We start from the raw sequence: 23,920 nt of genomic DNA on the forward strand, positions 1-23,920 counted from the left end.
TTTATTAATCATGGGCTATTGGATGTCAAGTATTTGGTAATTTTGACGTATAGTCTTAGAGAGGAAACCCGATAAACTTGTTCAATTAGTAGCAAGGGATCTTTTATATGCACCACCCTACAGACAGGATGGCTCATACCACGGCCTTTGATATACCAGTTATGGTGCACCGACTGGAACCAGAAATAGCCCAATGGGCCCACCGTCGGGGATCGATCATAGACCGACCGCACATCAAGCGAGCGCTATGCCACTGGGCTACATCCCGCCCCTGTCCTTGGACTAATTACGATAGTTTGTGTACAAGTTAAAACTCCTGACAGTACGTCTCTGTACAACTTAAAATTCCTGACAGCAAGTCTCCCAAAGCAAGGGTTTAGTAATGAGGGATTTCAGTTTCTCCTTGGAACAGTCATCGCTCGACACGCAAAATCATTTTTGACCGATAGGTATCGAACCAGTCTATTCCCAGAAGCAGCCGACTTCCGGAATAATCCGCCCTAATAAGGCATTTACCCAAACGTCCAAAGTCATAAATTCGACCTAATGAGAATTAAACGAAGTGTACTTTAATTAATTTAATAACACGAGATTAAATTAGGAAGATCAGTTCGTCTCGGGACCTATTACCGAGCTGTCCCTCGTCCGACTCGAAGACAGACGTCAAGAGCCTTTAAGGTAAATCTCGGCAAATCTCGAAAACCTCTGGGATCTCGTCGGAGAAACATCTGTTTAATGTTGTTACTTTGCGCGAGAAGATAAAAGAATGATTTTGGCGTGAAATGGGATGGTTAAAAATGCGGATTGTGTAATGGATGGCTTAAACCGCGGTTGATTACACGGGTAGTTGTCATAGGTTAATTCGTTTTTATCATTTACAAAAATGGCAAAACAAAATTAATTTGGCTTTTCTTTCATTTCATTTGTTATTCAAATGTAGTGAATATAAATATTTATAAAACCTAGTCAAATTATCTGCCAATTCTAGTTTTAAATAGTAGATGGTCTGTATACAGAGTTGTAACAATGAATGAATAAATGAGTGACTGAGTGAGTGAGTGAGTGAGTGATTGAGTGATTGGGTGAGTGGGTGGGTGAGTGAGTGAGTGAGTGAGTGAGTGAGTGAGTGAGTGAAAGTGAGTGAGAGTGAGTGAGTGAGTGAGAATGTTTAACGACACCCCAGCAAGAAAAAATACATCGGCTATTGGGTGTCAAACTAAGGGGCCGTCCATAATTTTCAACATTTTTACGAGCGTACAAACCGTACACTTTTGCCCCCCCCCCCCCACCTTCCCCCTCCCCTAAAAGTGTACATCCCCAAATGAAAAATGTTGATCGACATTTTTCATTTTCAAAAAAAGCGTACGCTGGCCCCTTAATCCCCTCCCCCCCCCCCCCCCCCGCGTACACTCGTGAAAATGTTGAAAATTATGGATGGTCCTAAGGTAAATGCGAAAATGAAGTGATGATCAACATCAATGTAAAAATTCCGAAGTCAAATTAAAACAGTGTATAGAGCTGTGCCAAACTATAAATACGACAAGCATCGAGTACGTGTATGGATTATACAATAATTCTTCCACTCCCAGCCTGTACGACGAGTGCAATCGGATTAACAACTAATCGGTCGTAGGAGTTGTATACAACGAGAATCGAGTTGTAAGAACGCTCAGACTAGCAACTGGACAGTCGTAGAAGTCGTGAGATCGTCGAGTTGGCAACTCCGTCGTGAGAATTGGTAACTTGAAACTAGCATTAGACACCGAAAAGTCGTAGTTGAAAATGTGCTGAGGTGTCGTTAAACATTTTCGTTTCTAGTATCAGTAGTCTATTCCGTTGGTATGTTTTTCTTTTTGTACACATGAATATAAAAACCTCAACCTCATCATAACTTTCTACTTTGATTAAACCAAATTTTACGGCATGGAAATATTTCTACTTTTACTTATAAAAAAACCCGTTAAAGGTCATATGTCAAAAGTTGAAACTAAAACAATTCGTTATTTTCACATTTACATGTAATAAATAACTACAAATTAATCGATCCTCATAATAATCTTTCCATAATTAACTCTAGAATAATAATTTAAAAAAGTCTTGTACAGGAATATTGTTTGGCTAAATACAACATGGCCGCCATGTTTATTTCTTTTGTCGGCTGACCGCAAAGAATTCTGGATAAATTTAGTGTGTTGAATTTGAACGCATAAAACAGTGACGACACACTCTCAAGATTTCTCTTAAAATATTTTTGCTCTACTAGTAAATGTAATTATTTGGTTGTCATTCTTATAGGCACAGAGCTGTAGGTATAAACTTCATGTTTCAAAGAAAAATTTAATAAATAGTTTTGGCCGGAACCACCATTATTGCAACATGGACAGAGCACCTTTAACTGTTTGGTTTATGGCGGAGGTTTTTGTTGTTGTTTTTTTTGTTGTTTTTAGGGGGGGGGGGATGGGGGTGGGGGAGGGGGTATAAATAAATATTATGGCGTCGAACATCTGATTCAGAACCACGCATACAACTATGATCCAATGTACCAATGATCCGTTTGGCACTGTCGATGTGATGATCCATGATAAAAATCTATAATCAATAGTGTGAATAAAAAATGGCGACTGTAATTATTGTTCTTCCAGGTTAGATGTTGGAATTGTTACGATGCGATATAGGAATTTAATCTTACTGAACGCGTATCTGTTTACATAGCATGCTAGCACGTCATAATTTTCATATTCACGAATTATTTTTACAAAGCTTATGCGAGGATTCGAGTTGTTTTTTTGTTTTTTTTACTTATTTATGATAAATAAATGTAAAAAATATCGGAAAAAAGCATGTTATAGAATATAGTCCATGAGTCAGTGTGGTCGGTCGGTACCATCTGGGGAGACGAATGTTCATAGTGGCTTTTGTCAAGGCCTACATCCTTAGGGATGGAAAATTTATGATGGCATTGCAGGATTTACAGCTTTCTGTGTGTATCTACCCGTTTTGTGACCCTACCCTCATTTCCACGACAGTTATATTTTTACAGAATTGCTAAAGGGTAACTATATTAAAAGCATTGTAAAATACTTGTCAGAGTATTTAGGAATCCAAAACTTGGAGGACTGGAAGTTAATGGATTGGAGAATCAGATATGTTAACAATATTTAAATCCTTTGAGGATTAGGGTTTCATATAACACTTTTTCTGTAACGTTACAAATTATAGTTCACACAGTTTTATTTTTCAGTAGAAATTTGACATAGGCCTAACGTTTAGTTTTCTTGGAAGTGTTTCTATGTAACGACCCTTTTGATAACCCTACCCCGTTTACTGAGTATCCGCACCCGTCGTGAACTGTGTGAGTGTGGGTAATTTTTTGGCATGCTTCCATTTAAGAACTGTTCAAGCAAGCCTGTTGTGGGCAGAAAATCCATTAGGGTGGGGGGGGGGGCAGTGACATGAGGTGGAATGCCAAGAGAACTTTGGGGGAGGTTTGGAGGGGGATCGTAAAAAAATTAAAATTAATATATAATAAAATTATAACTATCGCAAAATTAGGGGGGGGCGGGCCCCTGCCCCCCCCCCCCCCCCAAATCCGTCTCTGGTGGGAACAACCTCTGACTTCGCCAGAGTTCTATCCATGACAGGGACGTTGTGAACTCGCTGGTTTCCGACACGTAATCACACCTTGTCCTGTTGCTGTGGAGACTTTTCACCGAGTTTTCGTGAACTCATATCAGCGACATCCCCACGACTTAAACTGTGATGACATTTTAAAGTCGCAGACCCCAGTTTCAAACAATGAACATGGACACTAAGTTTGGTTAATCTACATTGAAATTAGCACACAAGTACCCGTGAGAGACGATTTATCTTACGAGTTAGATAATTTTGAACAGAACAGAACTTTACTTCTCTCAGATCACCAAACGGCGGGATCGTAGGCTTGGGGTGGTAGTGGAGGGTCGGGGGGGTCGGAAGAACATCCCCCCCCCCCTCCACCTCCGCTGAAGCAAATAGTCCGCTTTCAGAACTAAAACATACAGGTTTATACATATGGAGTTTCTGGTGATGCAAAAACAAAATAATAAAAGGGTCCACTTGGTTCATATTCGAACCCCCCTGAACAGTGATACACTGAGGTGGTTTACAGACAATAGCTGATAAATTTGAAAGTGTTAGGTCTGTTGTAGTAGGCCTATCTGTTTATATATGTTGATCTTTCATGTGTGAAATAAGGACACTGAAATAAATAATGATATTCGTCACTTAAAGCAGTGTTGCAAAGAGGACATATTCTGTCTTGTCTTTCAGTGTTTTGCCATCGGCCAGTTTCAAATGGTAAATACTGATTACTAGTCCGGAATCGAATGTAGACAGTCCATAGTCCCCCTGGTCAATGAGTAAATAGGAACCATGAGGTGTAAAATAAATCGCCCCCAACGGGTAGGAGTGTATTATTCTATTTCTTACACACCCTTAAAAAGTAATTTTTAATACCTGTTGAAAGTGTTTTAGTTAATGACGTCATAGTCATAAATGACGCATTAAAATGACGTCGTCCGTTTATGGTTACTTGAGACACCTGTAACATATTTGGATAAAGTTACAATACCGGTAGAGTAAAACAAAAGTCGGTATCCTTGAAATGGGGAAATGTCCATAACAATAGATTATAACTCGAATCCATAACCGTTACTTCTCGGAGGTGCGTAAGTTTTTTTAAAACATGAGGAAAAAAAATAATTTTGTGGTATTAGAAACACCAGCATGCAACAGAAAAAGTTTGAATGTACGGTATTGGAATAATTTAAATTATCAGTTACGGCTAGGATCGATTCCGGTCGGTTGGCCCATTGGGCTATTTCTCGTTACAGCCAGTGCTCCACAACTGGTGTAACAAAGGCCGTGGTATGTACTGTCCTATCTGTGGGATGATGCATATAAAAGATCCCTTGCTGCTAATCGAAAAGAGTAGCCCATGAAGTGGCGACAGTGGGTTTCCTCTTTCAATATCTGTAATCTGCCATATAACCGTAAATAAAATGTGCTGAGTGCGTCGTTAAATAAAATCCTGGATCCGCATCTGCACGGAATTTTAAAAACTAGGATCTGTCACTTTAAAGGCATACTGTCACGGATTTAAGGATGTTATTTCTCTAAAAATGGATAATAAATAAAAATTACATTAATTGTTGGAAACCAAATCTAGCTGTTGCATCACCTTAACTGAACCACGATGGAGTGAAATCCATGCCAACTCTCTTGGCACATTTAGTTTTTGAATTATGGACCATTGCCATAATTCAATTATTTTTACAAAATATCATCAAGAAACGGAGTATGGTGGTTATGAAGATGGATGAATAAAGTATATTTAGGGACAAATCGAATAATTTTGTTCAGGTAATACTTTGTTAGGCCATTAAATAGGTCAGTGGTCTGTGGCAATATGCCTTTAACTGTGTAAAGAGAGAGTGGCCCGGGTTTACTTTCATTGTGAGATTTTTCCATCTAAATCATTTTAACAACTAACATGATGACATTACATATAATAACTATTCTGACACTAATTTGTTTGTTGTTGTTTTGTTGTTGTTGTTGTTTTTTTTTTGGGGGGGGGGTTGTGGGGTTGTTGTTGTTGTTGTTTTTGGCGGGGGGTCATGTTTAGAATATGAACATCAGTTTACTCATTGTGTTTCAAGTCGTTCTAATGTTTGTAAAAGCTGAAAATTCATTTTACTTTCTAAAATACATTGTTTTCTTGCTTGTAAAATTTTGAATACCGGTAGGTAAAAACCAGTTTGTGCTACTACATTTACATCAGGACACCTAAAACACTTAGCATGTACCGACACTGATCTTCTAAACAAGAACAAAAAGTTAAAAGAATGTTCGGTTTACCGACATCACTAGAGTTAAAGGATTTATTAATCATCGGTTCTTGGATGTCGAACATTTGGTAATTTTGACAGTCTTGCAGATGAAACCGCTATATTTTCCCCATTAGTAGTAAGAGTTTATTAACCACTAGAGCACAATGATTTAATGTCGAAGATAAGGTAATTTTGACATATAGTCTTGGAGAAAAAACCCGCTAAATGTTTACATTAATTGGTAGCATGGGATCTTTTATAATAATATTACGCACCATCTCACAGACAGGATAGCACATAACACGGCCTTTGATATGCCAGTCGTGGTGCACTGGTCTTCAGAGGAAACCAGCTACATTTTTTTATCAGCAGCAATTGGATTTTACATTCAGTTTCCATAGACATGACAACACATAAATAGGCCTTTGAAATGTCAGTCGTGGAGCGCTGGTTGGGATGGGAAATAACTCAATGACAGTATGAGTCCATCGAGGGAGTCCGATTCTACGGTTAAAAAATCGTGTTCTTAGCTCTTTACCATAATTTGGCACCCAATAGCCGATGTAGTTTTCAGGCTGGGGTGTCGTTAAACATTAATTCATTCATTCGTGTTCTTAGTTGAAAACAGTGTAACAGCGAACTCGAGATATCCTCAATAACAACTTTAACACTGTCGATAAGTAGGCGATCATAACAACTAAAAACAGATGACCGCGCATATTCAGAACAACAAACCAACTGGTTATTAACCTGGAAAGCAGTCGATGAGCTTTAGACAGTGCTTACGTTATTTCCAAAACACTTTTACTTTTCTTCTTACGTCAAACCAAACCGATTTTTTTTTTTTTTAATAAAAACCAGAACGTTTTATAGCAGGATGGGACGGACTATAAAATATACTGTTAAATAACCTTTATTCGTGGTGGTCTACTATTGGTTAATGTTTCGTCTTCACTTTAAAGGTTTTTCTTGTTGGGCAGTCACAGATCGTATTCATCTAGTATTTTGACGGCGATAAATATTGTTTAAACTTGATCTAGCATTGCATAGTTCTAGACCGGCCTCGGTGGCGTTGTGGTACGGCCACTCGTATTATTCTCAATGTATCAAATATATATATATATATATACTGAACAAAATAAGAAACTTCCGCTAACTTTGCTTGAACATAACTTGATGAAAACAAACCGGGGGAATAATTGTTATATATGCGTTTAAAGAGTGTTCCATGGTGCATCGTTTGGTGCAAAAATCATGGCCATAGGTTAACAGAAACTGGGAGAAAGTTTGACCAAGTGTGGTAGGGGTTATAAAAAAAAACACCCACTTAATAACGGGTATGGCCACCTCTTGAATTGACCACTGCAGTGCATCGCAGACGCATAGAATTGACTAAAGTGTTGATTTCTGCCTGTGGAATATTGTTCCATTCCTGAATGAGCGCTTGACGAAGTTCGTTGACGTTAGCGGGTGGGTTGGGACGACGCCTCAATCGTCTGTCCAGACTATCCCAGACATGCTCGATGGGATTGAGATCAGGACTTTTAGCGGGCAAGTCATCAATGAAATCAATGTTATTTGTCCTAAGAAAATTTACAGTGTCTCTAGCTGTATGAGAGGTGGCATTATCATGCTGAAATATCGAGATGTTGGCGTTATCATGGAACAGAGGAATGACGTGATGAGCGAGAATGTCATCGCGGTAACGTTGAGCATTTAAATTGCCATCAATGACGACTAGTGGTGAACGATAACCATGGGCAATGGCTGCCCAGACCATGACACAACCCCCACCCCCGAAACGATCTCGTTCAAGAACACAACAGTCAGCATAGCGTTCATTTCTCCTACGGTAGACGCGCACCCTGCCATCACCACGTTGTAAAGAAAATCTGGATTCATCCGAAAAAAGAACGGTATTCCAGCGTCGCCGTATCCAACGAGTGTGTACACGTGCCCAATTAAGACGATTTAGACGATGACGTTGCTTTATAACGCATCCGACGTAAGGACGTCGTGCATGTAAACCGTTCTCCCGCAGACGATTACGAACAGTTTGCCCACTGATTCGGTTATTATGAAGCCCATGTGTGTTAGCAGCAGTAGCAGTGGCAGTTTGGAATCGATTGCGCAAATGCGTGTTCATGATATAGCAGTCTTGACCACGCGTTGTAACACGCGGACGTCCACGACGTGGCAAGTCGTTGGTGCTTCTTGTCGTTCGAAATCTTACGCGAAGATTTCGTATTGCTCGACTAGAACTCCCAACATGCCTTGCAACGTCTTCTGTCGACATGCCAGCATCAAGCATGCCAATCGCCCGTTCGCTTAAATTATTGGGTATTCTTGGCATACTAAAAATGCTACAATGTAGAAAACGTTAATTTTTTTTACAAATTTTGAAGCGTTTTCGTTCACTTGACAACAATGTTAGTAAGACAACTAAAACAAATTGACCGAATACTACACGGGACATGTCGAACCATGCATGCACGTGCAAATTGAATTTCACGTTGTCGACGATTAACAGTGCAAAATTAATCGATAACATTCATGAATCCTGATAATACAGCTCAAGGCTAATACTACCTATATAATTTCATTATACAATGAATTCTTTAACACAACAAATACTATATGTACAAATCGGAAGTTTCTTTTTTTGTTTAGTATATGAAGTAAAATGAACTTTCATCTACTTCAAATATTAAGACGACCAGAAACACATTTAATACACAAACATTGATATTCTGAACAAGAAAATGTATTTAACGCGTAATATTGGTCGTTAAAAAAACCCTGTTATTCATGAACATTTTGCAACGGGAGAAAACTCAGAACAGGCCCTTTAAATAAACCAAGAAGACACTGGCTGTACACAGACGAATAATTAACAAAAAATAGGTTCGAACACAAGTATCATACAGTCTTTTTAGATGAATCTTTAGATGAGTCTAACGTTTTGTTGAAAAACACCACAGTTATAATATATAACTGATATTTTAGCTCATGGATAAATAACTAGCACGCGTAGACCTATACGTGCAAGATTTCGTATGCTGCTCTTGGAATTCGTAACGATCAAAAGGGGGGGGGGGGGTACTAAAATTTTTAAATATTTATTTTATTTTATTTTGTTTATTTATTTACCTTAATTTTAAGAACAAATTGTGATGACTCGATCTTTTCAGATTATTTGTACACATAAAACGTCTACCGGATAATATGGTTCCTACTAAAAATTGTTTACAATAAAATCAAGATGATCATCTATAGTTTTAGCCATTGTAACATATTCTCGCCAACAAAACCTTGTTTTAAAATATTACAGTGACAATGTATACCAGGCGTGGATCTGAAAGGCGTGTGTATGTGTGTGTGTATGTGTGTGTGAGTGCGTGCGTGTGTGTGTGTGTATGTGTGTGTGGGTAGGCGTGCGTGGGTGTGTATGTGTGTGTGTATGTGTGTGTGTGTATGTATGTGTGTGAGTGCGTGCGTGCGTGTATGTGTGTGTATATGTGCGTGTGCGTGCGTGTGTGTATGTGTGTATGTATGTGGGTGTGTGAGTGCGTGCGTGTGTGTGTGTATGTGGGTGGGTATGCGTGCGTGTGTGTATGTGTGTGTGTGTGTATGTGTGAGTGCGTGCGTGTATGTGTGTGTATGTGTGCGTGTGCGTGTGCGTGTGTGTGTGCGTGTGTGTGGGTATGTATGTGGGTATGTGTGCGTGTGTATGTGTGTGTGTGTGAGTGCGTGTGTGTGTATGTGTGTGTGTGAGTGCGTGTGTGTGTATGTGTGTGTGTATGCGTGTGTGTATGTGTGTATGTATGTGTGTGTATGTGTGGGTGGGTGGGTGTGTATATGTATGCAGGGGCGTGCGCAGGAAATATTGCGGGGGGGGGGGGGGCGAGGTGTCTGGGGCTATTCTGAAGTCTTTTCTGCGGCTAGCCGAGCTGCTTTCTGACCACATTTGTTTTCACCTTGAGCGGGGGGGGGGGTTTGGGGGCACGCGCCTGGTATGTATGTGTATGTGTATGTGTGGGTGTATGTGTGTGTATGTGTGTGGGGTGTGGGTGTGGGTGTGTATGTGTGTGGGTGTGTGTGGGTGTGTGACAGAGAGGTGTGTGTGTATGTGTGTGTATGTGTGTGTATGTGTGTGGGTGTGTGTGTATGTGTGTGGGTGTGTGTGGGTGTGTGTGGGTGTGTGTGTGTATATGTGTGTGTATGTGTGTGGGTGGGTGTGTATGTGTGTGTATGTGTGTGGGTGTGGGTGTGTGTGGGTGTGGGTGTGGGTGTGTGTGTGGGTGTATGTGTGTGGGTGTATGTGTGTGAGTGTGGGTGTATGTGTGGGTGTGTGTGTATGTGTATGTGTGTATGTGTGTGTGTGTATGTGTGTGTATGTGTGTGTGTGTGTGTATGTGTATGTGTGTATGTGTGTGGGTGTATGTGTGTGTATGTGTGTGTGTGGGTGTATCTGTGTGTATGTGTGTGTGTGTGTATGTGTGTATGTGTGTGTGTGTGCATGTGTGTGTGTGTATGTTTGTGTGTATGTGTGTGTATGTATGTGTGTATGTGTGTGTGTATGTCTATGTGTGTGTATGTGTGTATGTATGTATGTGTGTGTATGTGTGTGTGTGTATGTGTGTGTGTGTATGTGTGTGTATGTGTGTGTGTGTGTATGTGTGTATGTGTGTGTGGGTGTGGGTGTGGGTGTGGGTGTGGGTGTGGGTGGGTGTGGGTGTGGGTGTGGGTGTATGTTATTGGATGTCAAATTCTGACTCGTGGTCAACAGAAGAAACCCGCTACATTTTTCCTAATACAGCCATGGATCTATTATATGCACCTTCCCATAGACAGGAAAGCACATACCTTTGATATACCAGTCATGGTGCACTGGCCGGAACGAGAAATAGCCCAATGAGCCTACCGACGGGGATCGATCCCAGACCGACCGCGCATCAAGCGAGCGCTTTACCACTGGGCTACGTCCCGCCCTTGCACACCATTATTATGAGAGTTGGACACCCTTTCAATATTGCATAACCTAACAGTTAATACAGGTCTGATTCCAACGAAATAAAATAAAATGGGTAACTCTTTCCAATGGAACTCTATTCTGTATTTTCTTGAAACACAGCTATAATCCCATAAGCTGTTTTGTAGACATTTTAAACTACAAGCGTTCTTAGTTACGAATTAATTATTTTACCATTCTGTTTATTACAATGTTTTTTGTTTTTTTTATTCTCCTATTTTATTTTATTTTATTTCATTTTATTTTAAGTCATTGTCGATGTATACGAAGTTTTAAAACCATTCTACATACTTAAGTTCCCAAATGATCTAGTGGTTAGGATTCCGTGCTCTCACCGCGACGGCTGGGGTTCGATTCCTCGCTTGGGATAATAGTATTTTTAGGACAGGACGTAGTCCAGTGGTAAAACGGTGGAACCCAGCCAGTGCTCCACAAATGATGTAACAAAAGCCGTGGTATGTATTATTCTGTCTGTGGGGTGGTGCATATAAAAGATCCCAATGCTGCTAATCGGAAAGAAGTGGCGACAGCGGGTTTGCTCTCTCATTTCTATTAACTTTTTTACTAATTGCTATTTTCAAAATTCTGCCCATTTTCAACTCTACCCCCACCCCCCATCTTATCTAATTTCTTTTTGACCACCCGATCTAATCTAGCGACCAAATTTAATGAGTAGAATTTTCTTTATTAATTATATTAGAGATGCGCATCAAAATTTTAAAGGCCCACTATTTAATTTTTGGATGTAAATTTCAAAATTGTCCGCTTAATTTTTTTCTGTCCCGGGACAAGCCCCTGGCTATCCAGAGACAGGCCCCGGGACGGACATGCTCGAAACTCTAGTGGTATATTAGCATGTGGAAATTATTCGCACTCGCACTCGCACTCTCTCAATATCTGTGTGGTCCTTAACCATATGTTTGACGCCATATAACCGTAAATAAAACTGTGTTGAGTGCGTCTTTAAATAAAACATTTCCTTCCTTCCTTCCTTCCTTCCATCAGAGATGGGTGGGATCTACTTCAATCATCGTGCTGGGCGCTCATCTGAGATGCTACCATCGAAGGATTGAACCCCCTTCGGTGAAACAATGCTCGGTGTTTTGTCCCGTTATATCCAGTGCCCCATGACTGGTATACCAAAGGTCGTTGTGGTAAGTGCTGTCTTGTCCCTGTGGGAAGTGCATATAAAAGATTCCTTGCTGCTAAGGGGAACAATGGTAACGGGTTTCTTTTAAGACAATGTTTCAGAAAAATCACTTTTGACATCTCATAGCCGATGATTACAAACGTTATCAGTGTTCTCCAGCAGGTCCGTAGCCAGAATTTTGAGGGGGGTGGGGGGTCGTGTAGACTTATGGTGAGGCACGAGGGCGCGAAGCGTTGACGTCACCGGTAGAGGGGGGGGGTCGACCGACTCACCCCCGACACCCCACGCCCCTCATTGGCTACTGACCTGTCCAGTGGTGTCGTTAAACAAAACAAACGTGTAATTTCCATCAGAGAATCGATTGCTGAAGCCAATGTCATTGTCAATTAAAGGCATGCTCAGTTTCATTTAGGTGACATCTTAAGTCAAAATTACTATTGGCCAGTAAGCGCTTAAAAATACCCAACGGAATAACAGAACGACCAACCTAGGTGGTGTAGTGGTTAGGCCATTGGACTTAAGACTGGTAGGTACTGAGTTCGCACTCCGGTACTGGCTCCACTATAAGACCACTATATCGACTTCTCTGTCACTAACCCATTGTCCTGGACAGATGACCCAGCTAGAGAGGTGTGTGTATGTGTGTGACCTGGACAGCGTGCTTGAACCTTTTTTGAATATGAATGTTTAACGACACCCCAGCACAAACACACACATCGACTATTGGGTAAATATAAGCACGACACTAACTATAAATGAATGGGGGAAAAAAGTACGTCTCATCAATGTGCGATAATTTCTCACTGAGAAAATATGATTTTTATTTCCCCCGGTTATAAGTACCCACTGGGGTAATAAAATCGGTTACTTGTTTGGATTGCTAATGATATCATATCTATGGCAGATGGCTTTCTAAGTGAAACACTTGGCCGTGCACGGCTTTCACGGTCCTGGTCATTTTACGCATTTCCAACATCCTTTGTCCAATTTCCAATTCATCACTGAAGCCCAAAGATGTCGATTAAACCCATTTAAACGGTATATAGAGACGGACAACAAAACGTAAAGAAAGAGAAAGAGACTGGGCCGAGTTTGACAAATTGTCTCATTCTTTGAAGCGGCGCATCGTCATTCTTCGAACCTCGTTCTATCGGCTCCGCTTTTGTTGGCACTAAACCTTTTGATTAGCCAATTGGCTTCTTCAGCCTGGAGTCCCGCGCCACAGGAGAATGCATGTTCGATTGGAGATAATTGTTGACAGAGGGCGCTAATTCCATTGTGTGATTTAATGAGAAGCCAATCGGGTTGCCCATTGCTGACACTAAAATTTGCGAACGATAACCGGCGCTACACGATAACTACAAAGGGCATGACAGAGCTGAAATAATGTCGTTACAGGGCGAAAGAGTGGTGAAACGAATTTAATTTAGATTAAGTAATTCGCTAAAGAGAATGCGATGAGTAAATTACGGAATCAGAGAAAGTGGCTGATGGCTTGTCAGCGTTATTTTACACGCATGCGCCGCCATTTTCCCTCTCTTACGTCCATTAATGACACTTAACGTATTTTCGCTGTCCCCAGAACGGTCGGATTTGGTATATATCATAATAATTACGATGAGTGGAGCTGAGCTTTTTTTATATAGTTACATTAATAAACTTGTGAATAAAAATACTAATATCATGCCATTGATGTGTATTTAATTTAATTTAATCCGCTAGATACACACGCAAAATAATCAGCAAAACAAAACAAAATAGTCCGGGTAAAGTAAAGTAAATAATAAATGAATGTTAAAAAAGTAAAAGTTAGAGTATATAGATTTATTAATCATCGGCTATTTGATGTCAAACATTTGGTAATTTTTACACACTGTCTTTGACAGAAAACCCGTTACGTTTTTCCATTAATAGCTAGGGATATTTTGTACGCATCGTCCTGCAGACAGGATAAAAGATGCCATGGCTTTTGATATACCAGTCTGGTGCAGTGTCTGGGACGAGAACTAGAACAACGGGTCAACCTACTGGGATCGATCCTAGATATGACAGCGTGTCAGATCAGGAGAGCATGTGAACAGATTTGAATTTTTTGTTTTCATTCCTACCGACATTCCACGCATGGTATATCAAAACTATGGTATGTGCTGCTTTGTCCGTTAGTGCAACAACTACAAAACATCCTCTTAAACTGGTTGGCAATTCGTATGAGTGGTCTCTTTGGCGACAACGGGTTTCTTTTCTAATTGTTTAAAATAAGAGTCTCTGGTGGCATATTTCTGAAACCTAGTGGCCGTTCATCCGAAACAGAATATTATCATACGTTGTTAAATAAACGTTTCCCATATTTCCACTCCTATCCTCTTGTCCATACCACCAGGCCCACGATCTCCTCTAATATACCCCTGTATTTGTTTGACCAAATTATTTCCAATTCCCGATAATGTTATTTTTTTTAGTAAGACTGATAAACACACTTAGTACATCTTTAAAAGTCTAGCAGCTTACGTTTAAAGTATTTTTTTTTTTAATATTGTTGTCACGTGTTATTTAAGAAATCTAAAAACTAATTTTGGCATGAAATTTTGTTGTTTTTGTTTTGTTGTTTTTCTTTCTTGTTTTCGTTTTTGTTTGTGTGTTTGTTTATTTATTTTTATTTTTATTTTATTTTTTAATTGTTTTGGGTTTTTTTTTGTACACTATACTAGTTTCAAACTTTGGTGTCTACAACTGTATATTAAATAATAACATACTTTGACCATAGTTGTTTTTATTTATTTATTTATTTATTTATTTATTTTTACAGTAGTAGCTAGTCGAACTACCAGGTTACGGAATATTAATTTACTGGGAACAAATAGTAGTATTTTCACAAATAAACAAAGTCACAAATTATATTTCAACCAATCAAAGTTGCAGCTGATTTTGTACTCCGTAACTATCATGAACTTTGAAAAAAAAAATCAGGTCTTACAACACAGTTCACTTCACTTCATTGATCACGGTCCACTATAGTTCCTAATTGTGACATATGTTGTGGTTCACATATTCACTTCTAGTAAATGTAACCTGCAACATTTGTATGTTTAATAGTAAGCCTTCTCGCTGGGTTTTGCCCATGTTATTTTGTAATATTGTGCATTGACTTTTTGGGACATGGGTGTATAGCGGAAGAGACAACCGGAGTGAATCGGTTAATGAACCACCTGTTCGGACCAGTATTGCAGCCAGATGCGGTCATTTAGCAAAAACAGGAAATGTTCTCAATTTTGGAGTGAAAATAAATGCTTATATAGTGTATGTTCGCAATGATGTATGTTGTTAGTGCCAGCAAGAACCCGTTCTATTGCCAATTTTCATTTCAAGTTGGACAATTTAACATGGATTTCAGTGGCAGATGACATCTGTGTAGTGTGATCTCAGTATAATGCGGGCGGGACGTAGCCCAGTGGTAAAGCGCTCGCTCGATGCGCGGTCGGTCTGGGATCGTTCCCCGTCGGTGGATCCATTGGGTTATTTCTCGTTCCAGCCAGTGCACCACGACTGGTATATCAAAGGTCGTGATATGTACTAACCTGTCTGTGGGATGGTGAATATAAAAGAACCCTTGCTGCTAATCGAAAAGAGTAGCCCATGAAGTGGCGAAAGCGGGTTTCCTCTCTCAATATCTGTGTGGTCCTTAGCCATATGTCAACCGTAAATAAAATGTGTTGAGTGCGTCGTTAAATAAAACATTTCTTTCAGTACAGTGTAACCTAAACCCACGTTACCTGAACTCTGACCTCCGGCAGGTTTATCTTGATGGCCAGCTCCTCTCTGCTGTAAACATCCGGGTAGTGCGACTTCTCGAAGGCGCGCTCGAGCTCGTGCAGCTGGTACGTGGTGAACGTCGTCCTGTTGCGGCGGTGTTTCTTCTTGGCGCCGTCCTCCGAGTCGTCGTCATCGCAGATGTCGATCTCCTCCAGGTCCCCGTCCCCATGGTCGTCACACTTATGAGTCTTCTTTCCTGGTAAAACAAAGTCAGAGTTAGAGCTTGTTGTTGTTTTTGTGGGTAATAGTCAACTTGGTCCTCACAACAAAGTTAAAGCTAGAGTTAGAGTTTGTTGTTGTTTTTGTGGCTAACAGTCAACCTGGTCCTAACAACAAAGTTAAAGCTAGAGTTAGAGTTTGTTGTTGTTGTTGTGGCTAACAGTCAACATGTTCCCCACACGCGTGAGTCCTTTTTCCTAGTAAACAAAAGTTAAAGTTAGAGTTAGAATTTATTGTTGTGTTTGTGAGTAATAGTCGACCTGGTTCTCACAACAAAGTTAAAGTTAGAGTTTGTTGTTTTTTGTGGGTAATAGTCAACCTGGTCCTCACAACAAAGTTAAAGTTAGAGTTTGTTGTTGTTTTGTGTGGGTAATAGTCAAACTGGTTCTCAAAACAAAGTTAAAGTTAGAGTTTGAGTTTGTTGTTGTTTTTATGAGTAATAGTCAACCGGGTCCTCATACGTGTGAGTCTTTTTTCTTAGTAAAACAAAGTTAAAGTTAGAGTTTGTTGTTGTTTTTGTGAGTAATAGTCAAACTAGTTCTCACAACAGAATTAGATTTTGTTGTTGTTTTTGTGGCTAACAGTCAACCTGGTCCTCACAACAAAGTTATAGTTAGAGATAGAGTTTGTTGTTGTGTTTGTGGGTAATAGTCAACCTGGTCCTGACAAGAAAGTTAAAATTAAGAGTTTGTTGTTTTTGTGAGTAATAATCAACCTGGTCCTCACAACAAAGTTAAAGTTAGAGTTAGAGTGTGTTGTTGTTTTTGTGGCTAACAGTCAACCTAGTCCTCACACGCGTGAGTCCTTTTTCCTAGTAAACAAAAGTTAAAGTTCGAGTTCGTTTTTGTTTTTGTAGGTAATAGTCTACTGGTCCTCATACGTGTGGATTTTTTTTCCTGGTAAAACAAAGTTAAAGTTAGAGTTCGAGTTTGTTGTAGTTTTTGTGGGTTCCCGACACACTGGTCCTCACATTTGTCAGGCGTCTTCCTTGTTGAAACAAAGTTAAAGACAGACAGACACATTCTTTATTTACTTCTCACCTTGTGTACAGATTGAAATAAGAACAAGAGTTCAAGAGTAATAATACAATAATACAGTGGTAAAGGTACACAAGCCACTCCTACGGAGTTATGAGAGACTTTAAAACTATTAAAATACTATAAACAAATATTTACAAAGTATTGTATTTACAAGAAGTAAAACTAAAAACCCTAAAATATGTATATATGTATATGTATATATCTATATGTATATATCTATATGTATATAAAAAAATCTTTGACGACATAATAAAATAAGATGGCAACTTTTGGCTGTAATTTTAACAATTAGGCGTAGTAACAAAACATTCAGTGGTAAAACCATGTTTAAAAATTCTGTAAGTACGGAGTTTATTTTCTCCATTTTTGTTTTAGTAGACATGTCACGTTCCAAAACATTTATCCATTTAATTTTGAATCCATCTAATGCTTTTCTTTCCGTTTCTGTTATTGAAATTGGATTATTAAAATTGTTGCTATGATAAGTTCTTTATTTGCTTTGAGGTTTACAACTCATCAGCTGAATACATGACATAAATAATACAACATAGTTATATAAAAAATATCCATTGTATTATTAAAACACAGAGCATTAAATTTTCTGTGAAATCTATAATGTCAGTTTTTACAATGTGAACCTGATGTATTGTTCGACCATTCAAAAACTCTAAAATTCAGCTTATTAAAATTACGTTTCAGTGTTAGAGACAGTGAGTTAGATGGGTGCTGAGGAGGCAGACAGAGAGACAGACAGATACAGTGATAGGTAATTAGATGGATGGATGGATGGATGGATGGATGGATGGACGGACAGGCATTGGGGAGGAACAAATACAGAAAAAGAAAAAAGCAATAAATAAATAAATATATAACGGGATATATAACGGGATATATACAAGGTAAGAACACCTTTAGGAATGAACGAGAAACGTAATGGGTATCAAATAAATTCAGACGCACAAAATAGTGTGTATATAAAATATACAGAAACTATACGCCTTTATAAGAAAACATTCAACACGAATGTAATAATACACATACAGTTAAAGTCTATTTTGTTTAGAGCACATTGATTTATTAATTATAATGGTCATAGAGAGGGAAACCCGCTAAATTTGTCCATTAATAGCAAGGGATCTTTTATGTGCACTATCCCACAGACAGGATAGCACATACCATAGCCTTTGATGTACCAGTCTTGGTGCACTGGCTGCAATACATATAGAGTAGCATATACGATCCACGTCACTGGTTTTCATAATCGTAGCTGTACATCGTGGATTCGCCACTTGGAAAAAAAAAAAACGTTTTGTACATACAGAGCTGCATTACATACAAGACGCCATACGGGTAATCCGACGCGGCTTTGCCCCGCCCCTTCTATCCGGCGCGTGCACCCCGCTGCTCACCCCCAGGCCAAAAATGTTCCGTATTATGTTTTACACGAGTGGCAACTCGATCGTAGCTATAGCCGACCACTCGAGCACGAAATTCACGTTTATTTAACTATTTACCATCGTCTAATTTAATTACGACCATCATAGTGGAACTGTATTTGAGCATGTCCAATACTCCCAGCCCCCATTCAAGCGCAAGTAATTCGCTTCAATACCAGCGCTTAGAAAAAACTTAGACGGAATTATAACGTTTTTGTGGGCTATTGAATAGACACTAAAATCATTCTTAAACATACATAAAGGATCCCCGCGGCTGTGAAATTAGCTCGTGTTTGCCGGGTGACTATATATAATATTATACACATATATAAGCCGCCAATTCGGCTTAAAAATCTTCTCCTTTTTTTTTTCTTTTTTTTCTTCGTCCAACAGCCTATGGAAGGCCCCCATACCCTTGGGCAAGATCCCGCAATGAAGGAAAACATAGCATTGTATTTAAATTGAGAGCTGTATTTTGTGATGGTCGTTGAAATTAGGGTAATTAGGGGTATTGTTCATCTGACAAGTCTCCGTGAACAGTTTACAGTGTTTAAAATATTAAAAGAAATCTTGTGTAGATTCATGAAGAAGATGTGCGCCATCTGCTTGTCATGGTGTTACACGGATCAAGTTTCACATCTAATAAAAAATTGATGTCTTCATTTTGAAAAAGTATTAAATTGGATTTTTTTTTTTTTTTTAATGCTAATTTAATTCAGTGGCGGTTCACACATGTGTTTTGGGTGAGACGATTATCGCATTGCGTTACGAAATTTAACAGAAATTTATTACATAGAGATTATTATACGAGCTTGTGTGTCGTACTGGTTTTACGAAACGGGTGTCAGGATTTGTATTGCCAGAGCAAGAGCGAGGGTAATACATGATTCCTGACACGAGACTATATGTCAAAATTACCAAATGTTTGACATCCAATAGCCGATGATTAATAAATCAATGTGATCTAGTGGTGTCGTTAAAGAAAACAAACTTTTTTTCCGACACGTGTGTTAGGGATACGTGATCATGTGTTTAAATTTGTACACTATGAATATGATTTAAAAAAAAAAAAAAGTTCGTTTTGTTTTATGACACCACTAGAGTATATTGATTTTCTTTTTTAATCACCAGTTATAGGATGTTAAACATTTGATAATTCTGACATATAGTCTTAGAGGAAACCCGCAAAACAAAAATCATTAGCATCCGTGGATCATGTATATGCAACATCCCACAGACAGGATAGCACATACCACTATTTGATGTTAAAATTTGAAAATTCTGACATAATTTCATAGAAAAAAAACGCGCTACATTTGTTTGTATTAGCATGGATCCTTTATATGCACTATCCAAAAGACAAGACAACACATACCACGGTCTTTGATATACCAGTCGTGTGAACCAAATCACTAATTCATACCTCCATGAACTTCAGAAATTGTCATGTTCAGTTTTGTTCATTTGTGTAACTATTTCATCAATACAGTTATATCACGCGTCATTTTAGAAATAAGCCATGTATCAAAATAGAAACTTTATCATCAATACACAACGTAAAAATTATTTTAATAAACTAGTTTTGTTCTAAATTTTTGTGTTCTGCATTACATCATTTTTACGGTATTCAACTTCAAAAAGTGGAACTTTTTTCTTTTCTTTTTCTTTTTTAATGTGTGTGTGTGTGTGTGTGTGTGTGTGTGTGTGTGTGTGTGTGTGGGTGTTATTGTTGTTTTGTTTTGGTTCGGTTTTGGTTTTTTGCGGCGGAGGGTGGCGGTAATCACCTGATACAAGTATGCAATACCACATTTAAAAAAAAGAAGACACGAAATAAGCTCTGTATTGATAAGCCTATATATTCTAAAACAAAAATGTTTCTAAATCTTTATTACCCCCAGATCACTGGCAATGTCAAGGTTAGGGTGCCTTGAATCATCGTCTTACAATATACAACAATAATAAAATTATAACATGATTATGTGTACCTGTATAACGGTACGGTAAAGGTTTTATATTTCATATTATGTATATAAACAATATGTATGGGAGTTATATTCATTACATTTTTTATCATATACTGCACAACCATATTCGTATACATATATATACATACATACATACATACATACATACATACATACATACATACATACATACATACATACATACATACATACATACATACGCATTTTAAAATGATCTGAGGGTCAAGAATGATAGGTGAAACGAGCTTGCATAGGAGAAAAAAAAGGGGGGAACAGAGAGGAAGGGAAAAAACCCCATAAAGAAAGGTGAAACGAGCTTGCATTGGAGGAGAATATATATATATATATATATATATATATATATATATATATATATATATATATATATATTCTAATAATATTAAAATACAATAACAAACATTAAAAGAACAACATTTCATCATCGATCATAGGTTATAATCGGTTGGCACAAAACGATCAATTTTCAATTTTCGATTAAATTACCGGTTAGAATTATATGAACATAAGAAGGACTTGAATTATAAGGACCATATACCTGTTATTGTGTTCAACGGAATCTAGGCCTTACAAATAGCTAATTTTGCCTGTAATAAGTATTTAATATCTTTATTTATCTTTACGTGCACATAAAAACAAACACCACATCAAAATATTTGCTATTGTTGTTTTAATATTTAAATTCAGGCATTCCCTGCTTACTCGATTACCCAGCTCAGATCACTTAAAGAGACGAGTGGGAGATGTATAGAAATGTATAAAAATAAATAAATAAATAAATAAATAAATAAATAAATAAATAAATAAATAAATAAGTAATAAATAAATAAATAAATAAATAAATAAATAAATAAATAAATCATATATAGAGAAATGTATACAAATAAATAAATAAATAAATAAATAAATAAAAATAAATTAAATAAATAAATAAATAAATAAATAAATAGAAAGACAGACAGATATATAGGCTGATAAGTGGATAGATAAAATAAAATATCAACATAAAAACGAAATGATAACAACACAAACAAATAAACAATACATAATAATTAGTGTTGGAAACCGGTTGAATTTATTCCTTGATTATCAGTGGCATCAACCGACCAACTTTGGAGTATACAATCGATTAGAATTATATGAAAGTAAGAGGAACTTTAATTATAATGAGCAGGTACCCATCATCGTGTTCACTGGGAGGTGGTTACCACAAATACTTAATTTTTAATCTGAACGACAAAACTGTTATCCGCAAACGATAAATACATTCAGACAGCATTTTTTTGTAAAGAATAAAAGGCCCGAATATTAGCACAATACAGAGTCGAATGGGTAGATGGAAAAATAGCGATTGATTCTATGAATTTCTATCTAGTATCTCGTCTGTAGGAAATGTTTTTTAAAATTATATTACGATGCACTCAACAAATATTATTTACGGTCATATGGTGTCGGACATATGGTTAAGGACCACACAGATATTGAGAGAGGAAACCTGCTGTCGCCACTTCATGGGCTACTCTTTTGGATTAACAGCAAGGGAACTTTTATATGCACCATCCCACAGACAGGATAGTACATACCACGGCCTATTTTACAACAGTTATGTAGCATCGATTGGAATGAGAATTGGCCCGATGGGCTCACCGACGGGGATCGATCCTATGTAGACCGCATGTCAGGCAAGCGCTTTACCACTGACCTACGTCTCGGCCCTAGAAGACGAGAGTTCCGGTTTTAATTAATATGAAGTGATAATTAACACATACCACGGCCTTTGATATACCAGTCGTGGTGCACTGGCTGGAATCTCGTCTGTAGGAAAACAGCCAATCACGACCATACATTCTTCCTACACCACTCAAAAGAAGACTGCCACTCTCAGACAAATTTATTAAATCAAGCCTAGCACAGGACAGAGTTCATTGAAATAAATATATATGTGTGGACGTGCACTCATGACTTACTGTCAAAACAGTATTGATGTCAGGTGTTCGTGAAAGGTGAGTATACCCTGTCCCACCGGTGACACCCGTCATGAGTACTGTCACCACAGCTGTCTAGTCTGTCACTTCATCTAAAGCAATTTGTTTTAAAGTGCAAGAGTTTCACCAGCCACCTATTTGGTCAGTTATGCATCTTATTTAGTACATATAGCCCCCCAAATATCTACCATAAAACGTTTTGAATACCATTACAAGTCGTTGTTTAAAATGTGCATTCATAAAGTATCTTATAAGAAGCTGTGATATTTAGACACCAAAAGCTGGAGCAGAAGGTATATTGCTCGACATAAAGGGAAAATGTACTACAGCTTTTGTTTGGAGACCAGTGTCGCTTCAGATATTTCTAACGCGTGTGTGTAAAATCAGTGGAAGGTAATCTCTAATCTTGATATCATTGAATGATATAAGGTATATAGCGGAAAGTAAAGCTAGTTTTAGCCAAATTCCTTGGTTTTGACTTAACCAGGTTGGTAAGATATTCTTGTTCATATGCATACAGAAACAAATCGGCGAGTAGTGGAGCACAGCTGGTGTCCATGGTGATTCCTATTTCCTGTTTGTGTCAATCCCCAAATATAACATACATGTTGTCAATGAGGAAGTCCAGCATATCACATCTGTCTGTCTCGGTATACTTTAGTGTGGATTCACTCTCGGTCTTTACGAATTATCAAAATCCGTGAAAGATTGTTATTTATTATATAATATTTTGTGAAATATATTAAAATATCAGTGACGATAGCACATTTTAGAGTGAAATTTCACTATTTCACTCTAAAATGTGTTATCGTCACTGCAGAAAGTGTTATATTCACTGTAAGAAAGCCGTAACTATTTTGCTGCTGGCATTTTAAAAATAAAGGTAAATTATTATATAATAAATAGAATATTTCATGAAGTTTGCAATCATATCACACTCATCGCGCAAGCGCGACTCGTGAGATATGATTGCAAACATCACTCGATGAGATATAAATCATATTTGACAAAAAACATGAAATATCCTCTATGTATTTATATCTTCGTTCACCGTTCTTTGCAACAAATGCCCCGTTGATTAGGTAATAGATTTTCCTTTAAGTTTATTGTGGGGGATTGTTATGTGTAAGTGAAAAATCAAATGTTTTAACATCAGTTAACTTTGATCTGGGTTGAGCGTGAATGATTTCAAGAAACATTTTGCAGTCCTTGAGTATTCACGTGTGGTTTATTAATACCACTTGTATTGAAGACTTTTTGGCAATACCTAAAAAGGCCACCCTTGACATGGATAAAGGTCAATGTTTGAGACAAGGATTTGGTGGTGCATTAGCTGTACCCTGCGATGTATCTCTCTCGTGTTGTGCATTAGCTG

General features: G+C 38.1%; 1 protein-coding gene across 1 annotated transcript in view; it reads right to left on the bottom strand.

Annotated features, from left to right (window-relative positions):
- Positions 1-23,920, bottom strand: part of LOC121386105 (retinal homeobox protein Rx3-like) — a 38,400-nt gene that overhangs the window by 6,892 nt on the left and 7,588 nt on the right. Inside the window, exon 2 of the mRNA XM_041516906.1 lies at positions 15,823-16,058. Within this exon, the coding sequence (XP_041372840.1) occupies positions 15,823-16,058 (236 nt within the window). The remainder of the gene's footprint in view (positions 1-15,822; positions 16,059-23,920) is intronic.

The sequence above is a fragment of the Gigantopelta aegis genome, chromosome 2, assembly GCF_016097555.1.
Source record: "Gigantopelta aegis isolate Gae_Host chromosome 2, Gae_host_genome, whole genome shotgun sequence".
Classification (NCBI taxonomy): Eukaryota; Metazoa; Mollusca; class Gastropoda; order Neomphalida; family Peltospiridae; genus Gigantopelta; species Gigantopelta aegis.